Here is a 12,690-nt window from a genome sequence, read left to right on the forward strand (position 1 = left end):
CACAAGAGTCACAATCTAATCATCAACTCCTAGGAAACCTTTTAGCAGAAACTATTTGTTCAGTTTTTACAACAGTATTATCTACAATGGCAAACAGAAACAACTTAAAAGTCTAACAACAGGGAAGTTTAATAAACTGTGCTGTATTAAAACACAGATTATCTAGTATTCAAATAATTGTGCAGGCTAAAACACAGAAAATGTTTAGGATTTGATGTGACCAAAAAATGCAGACTACAAAAATGCAAATAAGGGCTACCATTAGCTGAATAGCTACGACACGTTAGGCAATATTATAGGCATTTTGTTCACATTTCATTTAATCTTCACAACACCCTGCCAGGAAAGTAACAGTATTCCCATTTTACAGATGAAGATACTAGGGCAAGGAGGGTTAAATAAATTAGCCAAGGTCACATAGCTGGGAAGTAAAAGAGAGATATGAAACAATATATGACTCCAAATGCTATTATTAACTACACTGTTCTATCCCTCTTAGACATGACAATTGCAACCTGGTACAACTATGGTATCTGGGACAAACACTGAAAGATAATACGTAAATGTGAAATAACTGTGATATGGAATTTGGGTTAAAGGCAATTTAATTTTAAAAATCATCGTCCTATGTAGATCCTATGCTATATGATCTACACAATGCAAACACAGATAATCAAGCAAGAATTCCTGACCTCCAATTCTCTTTAAGAAGTTTAATTATGTGTGTCTCCAGAAAGAGACTTGTCCAAGTAAGACAGCGAGTAAGTGGTTTTCAATGTCTAGGGGTGGGGTTCTCTTGTTTCCCCCCACATCTCAAGTCAATGCTTCTTAACGTGAGTTTTCTAATCCAACTTTCATAGAATTCAAAGTGTCCTCTATTTCAATTTACCACCTAGGAAGGGTAACAGTGGTCAAAGTATCATCCGAGGTTTGCCTAGAAAAGGATTTAGGTTGTCCTAAAAGTCCATAACTACTTCAAGTCTTCTGAGTTTCTTTGCCCCTCACTTGGTGGGAGATGATTATAACTCCCAGATTACAGGTGACATCTCTTCCGCAATTATATCACCTATGTAATCACTTCACTTCAGAAGAATACTGGACAGGGGTCGGAGCAAAGCTAATTTGTTGTCAAGGCTTTTGAGACAGGAAAAGCAAAGCTGGATGCTTCAATAGACATAAATGTTTTAGGGGGGCAGACTGAGTATGGCAAGGAAGGAAGGATGTGAAACAATGCCTTGTAAATCTGATTTTACTGATACAACATCTCGGCCAGACCAGAATCAGTTATGTGCAAAATGATTAATCACTGGCTCCCTGAAATATTCAAGGTTCCGCTGCCTATTCTTAGGATGAAAAAAATCTAATGCTGAAATATGACTTTCGGGCTTTTGTTCATTCTATATCCCTTTAATAAAGTAGAACAAAAAATTTTGCCTTGGGCTTGGCTGAGTTATGGGGTTTATCTCCTAAGTGGCAAAGCTTCATTCCTCAGCCCAATCACCGAACTGAGCCCAAGTTATAAGAGGCCTGGTAGAGAAGGAAAAATGCCTGTGCCTTACCTCAGGCATCGATTTATTAGATGTGATAATTGCTTTGAGAGACAGGTTTTCTCTTTATATTTATAGGAAAATAGACACTATAGAAGAAAATTAATTTAGCTAATGGGCAAATGCTGATGGCTTTGTGTGGTATATGTTTCTGACAAATGTGGCTGATGAATTACAACCTGACTCCATCACTGCAGGGGGAGGTTACAGGGAAGAACAAATCCTTGGGGCATTACTGGAGGCGAACACTCCAGCTGAGCCCCCACATACCTTCTCTGCGTACTCAGACACAATCTGCTTGATCTCAGCAGAGCAGAGTCCCACGATCTGGCCCACGGAGCTTGCAGTGAGACGGCTCTGCAATCACAGGGAGGGTGTATTCTCAAGACCATGCCTTGTCTTTCACAGAACTAGAAAATCTGAATGCTCTAAGTATTATAGCGAAATAGATAATATTCTCAGAGAAGGAAATTTGTTTATGTATTCATTAACAAGAAAGGGAGAAAACAAGCCTTGGGACAAATGTGAAGCTACCCCTCCATCTCCTGAGCCAAACGGCTAACTGTGTCTGATTCTCTTAGGATTCTGGGTACCTCTGGAAAATCATTCTTTGCCCTTTAGACCTCATCCCAAGGTCTCTCTTCCTGAGAGTCACTACACAGAGTCTTCAGGGAACTTGGTGGGCTTAGGACCCAAGGGAAAAAGAAGTACAAAGGAGAGAGGAAGAGGAATCTCAGAACTCCTAATATATCTCTCTGCTGCCACAGGCTTTTTCTGCCCTGAAAAGGAATGATCTTTTCAAAGTCCTTGGTTAAACCTTCTGGGCAAGCCTTGAGATCTGAGAAGACCAACTCCATAATTTTGGCATTTTATTTTCTACCCAGATGGTGTAGGAAGGAAACAAAAGAGCTACTTTGGCAGGCAGCATAACGTGTGCTCATGGAGAGGCAGGGCTGAACCATGGCTCTTGCACCAAGGCCCATATGGTGCTGTCCCAGCAGGGACATCCTACCTTCACAAGAGTCCCTCGAATCTCCCCTATAGAGGTTCCCACGAACAGCAACACTATAAAAAGCTTCCCCGCAAAAAGAGTCATACGAAACAGGAAGCACTGAGTCTTGAAAAGACAAGGCTCTACAGAAGGTGATCCCTCTGGGAAGAGGCCCTCGCAGAGCACAAGAGGTGGTTCCAAGTCCCCATTGACACACCACACCCTCCCCCATGACCACTCCCTCCTCACCTCCTCATTTGCCATGGCAGTCATCTTGGTCATCAGTGACTGAATACGCTGCTAAAAGAGGAATGGGGAGAAGTAGCTGTGAGGAGATCTGACCACATAAGACTTACACAATGTGTCTAAACATGTCTTTGTGGTAGAATCCAAGGATTGTTTTACTGGATCTCATGTTATGGTGAGCCTCATGAGAGGTGATAAAAGGAAAATGAAAAGGGTGTGAAAGGTCAACTACTAGCAGCTGGCTGCAGGAAGTAGCTAGTCATTTTGGAAAGTTGGGGATAAAAGTGAAATTTCTCCCCAAACAATTTAAACATAAACTTCAGAGAGACTACATGGGCCACATACCTCTTCAGCAGCTTGAAGCTCATCTTCCTCATGGGCATCAGCTTTTTCTGTAGCCGAGAGCCCTGTGGAAAGTGTCGGTTTCTTGTCCTCAGCCTGAAAGGAGAGATGCGAAAAAAGCTGAGCACTGGAGTTGGAGAATCAGTAGAGAAAGGACAACACTGCAAAGAGGCATGAGCCTGTGAAAGAAAACACAGATCTGGAGAGCTGAACCAGTTTCTGAGGAAGAATGGAAAATCCTGAGCTTCCATTCCAACTGCAGACCAAGCAGGACAAGCTTCAAGCCTTCGCCAACGCTTGCTGATTAAATTCCTATCAGGTCATACACATTTGCCAGACTTATCCTTGCACTGTGACTGGGTCTTCCTTTTACTTTAATGCCTTCAAGAATCATTGACTAAAGGAGTGTTTTTTTTCAAACTGCCAGTTAAAACCTATTAATGGGACACGAAAGTAATTTAGCAGGTATGACAAGCATCTAAATAAATTAAATAAAATAATAGAGCAGAACACATCAGAGTGCTTTAGAGGTAGTCAAGAGTTAAGTATTGCTTTGTGAAACTTTAGTTTTCAGTGTGTGCGTGCCCTGAATCATGATGAAAAACAGAATTCTTACTGCTAAGAGAAATCAACAAAGTTTGAAAACCACTGGCCTGAAGGATAAAGATCTAAACTGCTTTACTGGGTGATCAAGATCTATGCTCAGTACCCAGTCTCTGGCTCTAAATATACCATACCACACTTAAGATACCTGGATTAACTGCTGTCTTCAAACATGGCCTAGAAGTCTAGAGTTCTCGGTTTTAATTTCATTTCTGCCATCTACCAGCTGGGTGACCTCAGGCTTACTTTCTCTGGATATCAGGTCTTCTAGGGTTGAAAGAGAGGACTGGTCTCAAATATCTTCTCAGACCACCCCAATTCTAGGATGCTTTTTTAAACAAGTCTATGACTGACCCTGGGGAACATCCTGAGCTTCTAACTGCTAGGTATACCTATAAGGGATAAGAATTCCAGTTCAAATGTGCCATCTGACATAAGAATGACAAGACAAGCCCAATGTGAATAGTATTTCACGGGCATCTCATGATTTTTCCAATCATAATCAAATTGCCTTATTTCAGAATATAGTCATATGCACAGATATTCTTTACGGACTTAAATTAAATATCAAATTAAAATTACACATCAAGTCCTTATATACCAGATAACATATGACATACTCGAATCCAGGAAACATCTTGCTTTGGAAGAAATGACTGTTTAGTTGAGTGAAAGCACGAATGTGGAAATAATGAGAAAACCAAAACATATCACAATCAGTGCATGACTAGTTGCTAATGAACTAATAATAATGATGATACTGATAAGAGTTAACACTTATTAGATGTTTACTATATATTTGGATCATTCTATGTCCTTTATATTTTAATCTTCACAACAATGCTACCGCACAATCACTGCCTCCATTTTACACATGCTGTGAACTAAGGCACAAAGATTAAGGAGACTGTCCAAAGTCGCACAGTGAAGAGATGAAGCTAGGATTTGAAACCAGCCATTCTGGCTTTAGAACATATGCTCCTAGTCACTGCCAGGGCCTTCTGATGACTGAGACAATAATTACCACTGGAAACGGAGAGAGGATGGTGTCAGGGAAGGCCTCCTGGAAGAACTGGAGGGTAGGAATCTGGACAGAGGGAGGGGTGGCAGGAGAAGAGCAGGAGGAATGGTGTCCCATTTAAGAAAATCTGGGGGGGGTCAGGTGAGGAATGAGAAAAATGGTTATGAATAGATCTCAACCTTCAGGACTCTGCTTTTTAAGAGGTCAATGACCACTTCAGCACTTTATTATTTTAAAAGCAGTGGTAAAGAGCACAGGCTTTGATGTCACACAGACCTGGGTTCAGATTTTTATTATGGCATTTAAGGAGCTGTGTGATCTTGGACAAATCATGGAGCCTCTCTGAGCCTCAGTTTTCTGACTTGAAAAACAGCAACATGTATCTTTCTCAGAGTTGTTCAGAGGAATAAGTGAAAAAATACATGCAGAGCCCTGAATAAGTAGCCTGGAACACAGTAAAGGTCTGGCACTGTAAGATTTATATGGATGCACTGCTGCTGACATTAAAGATCATCAATGAATACATAAATAAGAAAAATCTTTGAGCATCCTTTGTGAAGTCAGAAAAACCCATGCTGACTTACCTGATTTTTCCATACTAGTAGTCTTACTAGTATACTAGAATAAATTACAGGGCAGGCCTGTAATTTATGGTTGTGTTCTATCTCACTACTAGCATCCTGCTCACACTTGTCTAGAGTCTCACCAGATGAAGAGTGCTCAAGGCCCTGGGAGTGGACTTCAGACCCCTAGCCTGCAGAAGCAGCAGGCACATCTTTGCTGCCTTAGGTTGCCTAAGGACCAGAGTCTGGTTGACAGCAAACCTACCTTCCTACCCATGATGGGAAGCCTGACAGTGTCCAACAGAGGCAACAGAGAGGGTCACTTCCATCTCTTAAAATTCTCTCCCATTATTTATGCTTTTCTTACCTTCTCTGTTTTGCTCTGGCGGCTAAATCCATATCTCCTGCAGGCCACAAAAAAGGAGAGTTCAATTACTATTCAAAAATCACATAAAGTTGATCAAATGCATTTTGGTTGGATTTTTATGTGAAAAGCACCAAAGAGAATTTAGGCTATTTGTTGACTGGAGAAAATGTTTTAAATGCCTAAACCACAAACATATTTCATTGTTTCTGAATAAAGAACCAGCCACCCTATTGCTATATAAATACTATAAATGAGAACTCTCAAATAGTGCAGAGTGCAACATTCTCTTTAAGTGCAATCATTACTCTTTAAATCTGGAAGTGCATTTCAGATCTACGGTTTAAGCTAAAAGCCTTAAAAATACCTGTATAAATAAATGTGAATGTGTTTGCTCAAGCTAAACATGCTCTCTAATGGAGCTTTACAAAACCTCCAGTCCAGCCATTTTTTTATTCTCAAACATAGCCAAAGCACTTTGCCAATAATGTTGTGTGTTCGCTTCACTCAACCTTAAATTCAGAGAAACCCACAAATGCACTTTAGTTTAAATTAGTTTTTTTTCAGGCACTTATTAACACATATATTTTAAAGCAAGTACAACAATGCAGAAACCATTCAACCTAAAACAAAAAGCATGAAGCAAAATATCCAACCCCACTTACCTTTAAATAGTTCATAAAGAAATAACATTACATGCCATTGTTTGAGAAAAACAAATTAAGGGCTCCTGCTCATGCCCTCACTCATGCCATGCCTCACTTGCTGGGTCGGTGTGTTGGCCTCTTATCTGGTCTAGGGCCTCCAGCCTCACTCTATTCCCACTCCTCTCCCCCATTACTTATCCAATTTCCTACTGGTCTGATGTGCACTAATCAATGGCAGGCCTCTTCCCTTAGGACAAACCAGGACCTCCTCGGCACTCTCATTAGGGCTTCACTTCTACGGCCCCACCTAACAACCATTTTGCCTCACCTCCTTGCAGCTCACCTTACATGCTCCTGTGCATTCATTGCCTGCACAGAGAGCTTTGCACACACTGTGCCGTCCTCTTCTCTCCTACTTTCTGATTCACTCCTCACACCTCAGATCCAAAGCTGCCTCTTTTCTATACCATCCCCATGCACAGACACTCTGCCTTGGCCGATCTACCCCTGCATCTGTACATGTTCTCCTCACTTCCCAGATGGCAATCATGTCCAACTATCTATTTGCATGTCTGCATCTTTCTCCTGCAGGGCAACGATACTATTTTCACATTTTGAATTTCCCACATACGTTGAATAAATAAACTAAAACAAGCAAAGAAAACACAGAAATCAAGAAGCCAAAAGTATCACCTGACCATGCAATAAGTTGTCATGTAACTGGGAGACCATAAAGTCACTGCAGGGCACAGCATGTCCATCCATTAGGCATAAATCTACAGGCTCAAAGTGCAGCAGACCAAGGTTAAACTTTGAGTATCCATACGCATTCTGTAGAGGATCTTATGGCAGATTCTGTGAATTGGCTTAGATATCCTGTGACTGTCTACTGGATCTTCCTCAGTAGAGAGGCTGGAAAGCAAAAACCTCTATTTTCCATACACCTTTGCATCTAGGGTTCTGAATGCTAGTTATGTTCCCAACTAGATGCATCTGCTGAGTTCTGCACGTGCAACAATTACATGAGGAGACGGGGAGGGCATAAAGGATTCATTGTGTGATATGGATCACAGAAGTAACCTGGATTTGGGGCCAGCAGCTGTCAGTGGCTTCTTGATTTTGGCAGAAGTGTTGGTTTTTTTGTGCATCTGTATTTGTACCACCAGTGCACTCATCCTACAGTGTCCAATAACTATGTGTTACGTGAAATCTGCTTGTTGAGCTCCTAGATGGGAGGGGAATTTGCTTCATTTACTTTTTTTAACATTTTTAAAACTAAGGTATAATTCACATGACATAAAACTCACCATTTTAAAGTATACACTTCAGTGGTTTTTACTGTATTCACTGTTTTGTGCCACCATCACCACTATCTAATTCCAGAATAGTTTCATTGCTCCCAAAAGAAATCCATATCTATTAGCAGTTAGTGACATTTCCCACTCTCTCCATCTACTGGCAACCACTAATCTACTCTCTATCTCTATGGATTTGTCTATTCTGGACATTTCACATAAATGGAATCATACAATTTGTGGCCTGGCTTATTTCAATTAGCATGTTTTCAAGGTTCATCCACAGTGAAGCACAGATAAGTACTTAATTCCTTTTTATGACTAAATAATATCTCATTATATGGATAAACCACATTTTGTTTATCCATTCATCAGCTGATGGACATCTATGTTGTTTTCATTTTTTGACAATTGTGAATAGTGCTGCTATCAATATTATGTATAGCTTCATTCACTTTTGTATCCCCAACAACTAATATAGTTCCTGGCACATAGTAGGTACTCAATAAATGTTTACTAAATGAATGAAGAGTCCAGGTGATTTTTCTAAAGGTTTCTTTCTCCATGTGACATGATGGCAATGCTTCCATGACAGAGAAGAGCTGTTCTCAGTTGCCTATTAATGCCTGCCTCACTGTGTGCACTGGTCCTGGTGTCTCTGGGAGACTCTTTCAATGTTGTTTGAGCTTCACCAGAAAAACGTGATATCGCTTTATGGCTCATCATCCTTCACAAAGAGTCGGGGAATCTTCAATTTATTTCTACTACAAAAGCATTTACTTCTCGTTTATCTTTCCTAGGTATGCTGGTCTATCCTACAACCTCCCTTTCCTCTCTAGTGCCAGCCTGATTTGCAGTGCCATAAGCTTCATTTTGTTTCCGCCTCCCCCTTGGTTAACTCTGATTCACCAACCCCTGCTGCTGTCCCACACTGTCAGCACCAACAGAGCTCTAGCTCCCTAAACACCCAGTTTACTTCCTCCTACCCTAGACCTAGTATTTGGTCTTTAACATCAAGGGTGTACATCTTCTAGAATAGCACAGTCCAAAATAAATATGAGAGCCATATATATAACTTTAAATTAGATTCATATACTCAAGTTATTCTGACAATACTTAAACATAAAACATATTTCAACAACTAAGTCAAACATGGGTTTTTAAATTTAAATTTAACTTATTTAAAATTAAAATTCTGTTCATGAGCCACACTCATCGCATTTCAAGTACTCAACAGCCACATGTGGCTAGTGGCTACCTTATTGGATATCACAGTTCTAGAAAACAAATTAACCTTCAAGAACAATTGCCACAGGGCAAATTAAGACAGCAAGCTCTCTGAAACAAAACAGGGCATAAAAAAAGCCCTAAATCCTAAGGACTGTGAATTCTGCTCTTTGTTCATTCAACAAGCATTTACTAAATATCTTCTATGAGTATGCGCAGACCTTACCATCATATGGGACAGGGACTGGGAGAGACATATTATATTTCATTTACTAAGTGCAGAATAACTACAAGCCAATTCAAAATGAAGCCTCAAATAGTGTGGAATAGGCTAACTCCAGCATTCTGGTGATTTTGAGCTTCAAAATTCCACTTATAAGTCAAACATACTATAAATAAAATGCATTTCACCACAGTGGCAGTTTTATTTCACGATTAGGTATTTAAGTTAGCTCCTAAAAGTTGATTGGGACCATAGTAAAATTATTATAGAGTTGCAGTTTTAAGTCTCAAATCAAAACTATGAGTCTTGCTTTTCTAACACCGTAACATTGAAACAAATATACCCAAACATGTTTTTAAGAGACACACAATCCTTAAGGCCTTTGGCATGGCTGAGCAGGGTCAAAGTCCAGCTTTATATGGAAAGTCAAAAAAGGGGGAAGAAATTGGAGTGCTGGCTTCAAAGCCAAGATGCACTGTATGCCTAGGTCTATGAGTGACAGGAACACTGATGAAAGATAGATTCCTAGGCAGGGAAGAGTAATTAAGGGGTGTACAGTAAGCAGTGAGGGGAGAGGAAGGATGGAGCAGAGTAAGTCCCAGAGCCAGCAGAAGGCCAGCCATTGGGGAAGGGAAGGAAGAGTAGGTAAGACTTTCATAAAGGGACTAGAAGGAGGGCCAGTCCTAAGGGTAATGAGTACATAGGATAAAGAACTGAAAGTGGAGGCTCAGGAAAGGATCCTCATTTGAATCTAAAGGTTATATTTACGGGCATTTGAGAACTGAAAACTGCTGCTGCTAATGATGAGGATGAGGATGATGATGATGATAACAAGACCTAATAGTTGACATTTACTGTTTTCTACACAGGACAAATTGTTCAAAGTTATTCATATACATATATGGTAATGCAATCCTCATTTAATGGTAAAGATCCCCACGCAGTAGAGAGTACTAATAGAACTCTGAGAAAAGGGTCTAATAGCCAGAAAGGAGGAGAGGGAGCTTCCCCAAGAAGGGGAATAAAACACACACTTGCTGGGGCTATAACCCTTTCTATCCAGTTTGCTCTATCAGTTTAAAAATCACTCTCTTTTTGTTCAGACTCAGACCAAACAGCAAAGACTGGGCTGGTTTGTCTAAAAACCAAGGGCCAAACTTTCACTGGAACCTCAAACAATATTTATAGATAATGATAACGACACACTTTTGGAGTCCAGGAAACCTGAGTTCAAGTAGTAGTTTGAGACTCTTAATAGTTCTTAATAGCTGACTTTGGGCAAGTTAATTTTTAACCTTTCTAAATGCTGTCTTTATCACTTCCAAAAAAGATGAACTAATAAAATGTCAGAATGTGCTAAGTATTTACTTCGCAACCTCTCAAAAACTCACAACTTCTTATCTGCAAAACTAAAAAGAAAGCAAAAAAATCCTTCTCCTAAAAACAAAACCAAAAAAATCTTTCATTAAACATCTATCCTAGGCTTAGAAATCTGTAGAAGTCAGCACGACCCCACCAACGGGAACTAAGATTGGTATTGAGTCACTTTGCTTTTTCACACTCCAAATTTGTGAAGAGTCACATACAAAATGTGTGCCCTGCTCTCTGTCCTAATAAAAGCCAAGCCAGACTCTGACTTCAGACTGCTCCAACCACTCCTGATGATGGAAAGGGACGTCCTGAATTTACCCAGCTATCGCATGGTGATAATGACTATGACTATGACACATGCAAAAGATCCACTTTGAAGCTGAGAATTTCAAAACAAAATACTGAAATATTGTTAGCATGGTCTCAGTGAAGTGGACAATTTACTGAATCTCACACTCCTTTTCACCCCCAGAGACATTTGAGTATCTATGATAATAAAAAAAAAGAAGGTATAAGCAATACATACTAACAAAACCCACAACATTTCCCTAAGTATTCTTTGGCTCTGGAACATGTGACACTCACAGAGGTTATCTCTCCAGCTCTGGCTCATCTAAAACACTGTAGTCTCACCTGCCCACCTGCAGCTGGGGCTTGGATGGAAAAATCCCATCATAGCACCCATAATATACAACCTGTCCAGCTGCAAAGGCTACACACTCAGAAGTGCCCGACACTTGGTGGTTCTGTTGTCTTAAATTCTTAAAATTATTATTAATAATTCTTAACAAGGGGCTCTATATTTTCCTTTTATACTGGGCCCATGCAAATTATATAGCTGGTCTGGTGGTGCCTGCCTCAAAAGAGTTCAACTCACAGAAGCAACTGGTGAGCTGAGCGGGCAGCCATCACAACTGGCTTAGCATCAGAGAACTTCCTTTGAATGAAACAGACTTGTTTTCATGCTTAGGAATGAAGGACCTGACCCCACACAAGCCCCTTAAAAATAACAAAAAAGTGGCGATATCAATTCCATTTGAAAGATGGAATATTTAAGCCAATTTTTAAGCCTAGTTTCCTTCTGGTTCTCTCCAATACCCCAGAGGGGAAGCCATCAGATGCACACTCAGGGAGATGCCATTGGTTCCAGCTACCCAGCAAGGGCTAGGTTATGAGGCAGAGCAACACACAGCAACCACTCCCAGCACAAAGGAAAGAAGCCCAAGGAGACATACTCACATCAAGGAAGCAGTTACCCTAAGTAGAAAACGCAGGATATAAATGCAGGTTAATACTTAGGTTAAAAATTCAATGAGAAGTACTTCCATACGCACGTGTGTGTGTGTTTAAGTAAAAACTGAGGATATGAAATCAAAATAGTTTTAAAAACTAGAGATCTTTTTAAGAAGTGACAAAACCACTTATAAATTCTTCATTTTCTTAGGACAATTATTCACAGGAAACCAAAACTATTATTCTAACACTTAAAGTAAAACTTTTGAAAATTCTTTAGTTTACCTGAAAATTTCATTGAATGGTAAGGACATGAAGGGCAAACCACTCCCTGCCTCCACAAATGCCCCAAACTCTAACTTCCCCAAAGAGGGGAAAGCCAGACCACACTATTACACACATTTCCAGAGAATTTCAAAGATGAGACATCTATCAACAGAAATTTGGGTTATTTAACACCAGAGAGAAAAGTCCCGGAGGTTGGGGGCCAAAAACAGTAAACCCAATCAGGTAAAAGCCAACCCAGTTAATCCCGACGAAGCAATTCAAAATAGCTTTTTTTTTCAATGGTTTTAGAAAACAGACACTTTTGACTGGGTCCCATTAATTACCTGCCATATTCCAAAAGTGTAGCATGTATTCGAGATTCTTCATCGAGCAGCTCCTCTGCTCCCTGTTGGCGTTTGTATTTCCGACGGGGCTTGTAAACATCCTGAGTGAATGAGACAGGAGTTACTGAATGTGGGAAGGCTTTCCTCCTGAACTGGTTGCTAAATGCATCCAGCCAGTCAGGAGAGTGAGTCCTTTACCCATCAAGGTGAGGGTACAGATCTCCTGCAGCAGAACAGTGGGCACTCAGGTGGCTGCCTGCAAGGAGCCTGCTATTTTGACTTTTATAGAGGTAGCGAATATCTCCATCCAATCTATTGCTTGTCAACTTTGTTGTAACTTTGTTTTTTGTCCTATGACATTTTAACAGTTTATGTAGTCAAACTTATCAACCATATCTTATTTTCT

At 40.3% G+C, this 12,690-nt stretch overlaps 1 protein-coding gene across 2 annotated transcripts in view; it reads right to left on the reverse strand.

The window, feature by feature from the left end:
* The window catches only part of CCDC93 (coiled-coil domain containing 93), an 85,792-nt gene that overhangs the window by 46,294 nt on the left and 26,808 nt on the right, over positions 1 to 12,690 (reverse strand). Inside the window, exons 7-11 of one of the 2 annotated variants that reach the window (XM_011366070.2) lie at positions 12,285 to 12,385; positions 5,681 to 5,717; positions 3,130 to 3,222; positions 2,788 to 2,838; positions 1,818 to 1,904 (exon numbers count right to left, since the gene is read on the reverse strand). In XM_011366070.2, the coding sequence (XP_011364372.1) occupies positions 1,818 to 1,904; positions 2,788 to 2,838; positions 3,130 to 3,222; positions 5,681 to 5,717; positions 12,285 to 12,385 (369 nt within the window). The remainder of the gene's footprint in view (positions 1 to 1,817; positions 1,905 to 2,787; positions 2,839 to 3,129; positions 3,223 to 5,680; positions 5,718 to 12,284; positions 12,386 to 12,690) is intronic. The other variant, XM_011366071.2, reaches the window with a different exon arrangement.

This window comes from Pteropus vampyrus, unplaced genomic scaffold (genome assembly GCF_000151845.1).
Source record: "Pteropus vampyrus isolate Shadow unplaced genomic scaffold, Pvam_2.0 Scaffold120, whole genome shotgun sequence".
NCBI classification, from domain to species: Eukaryota; Metazoa; Chordata; class Mammalia; order Chiroptera; family Pteropodidae; genus Pteropus; species Pteropus vampyrus.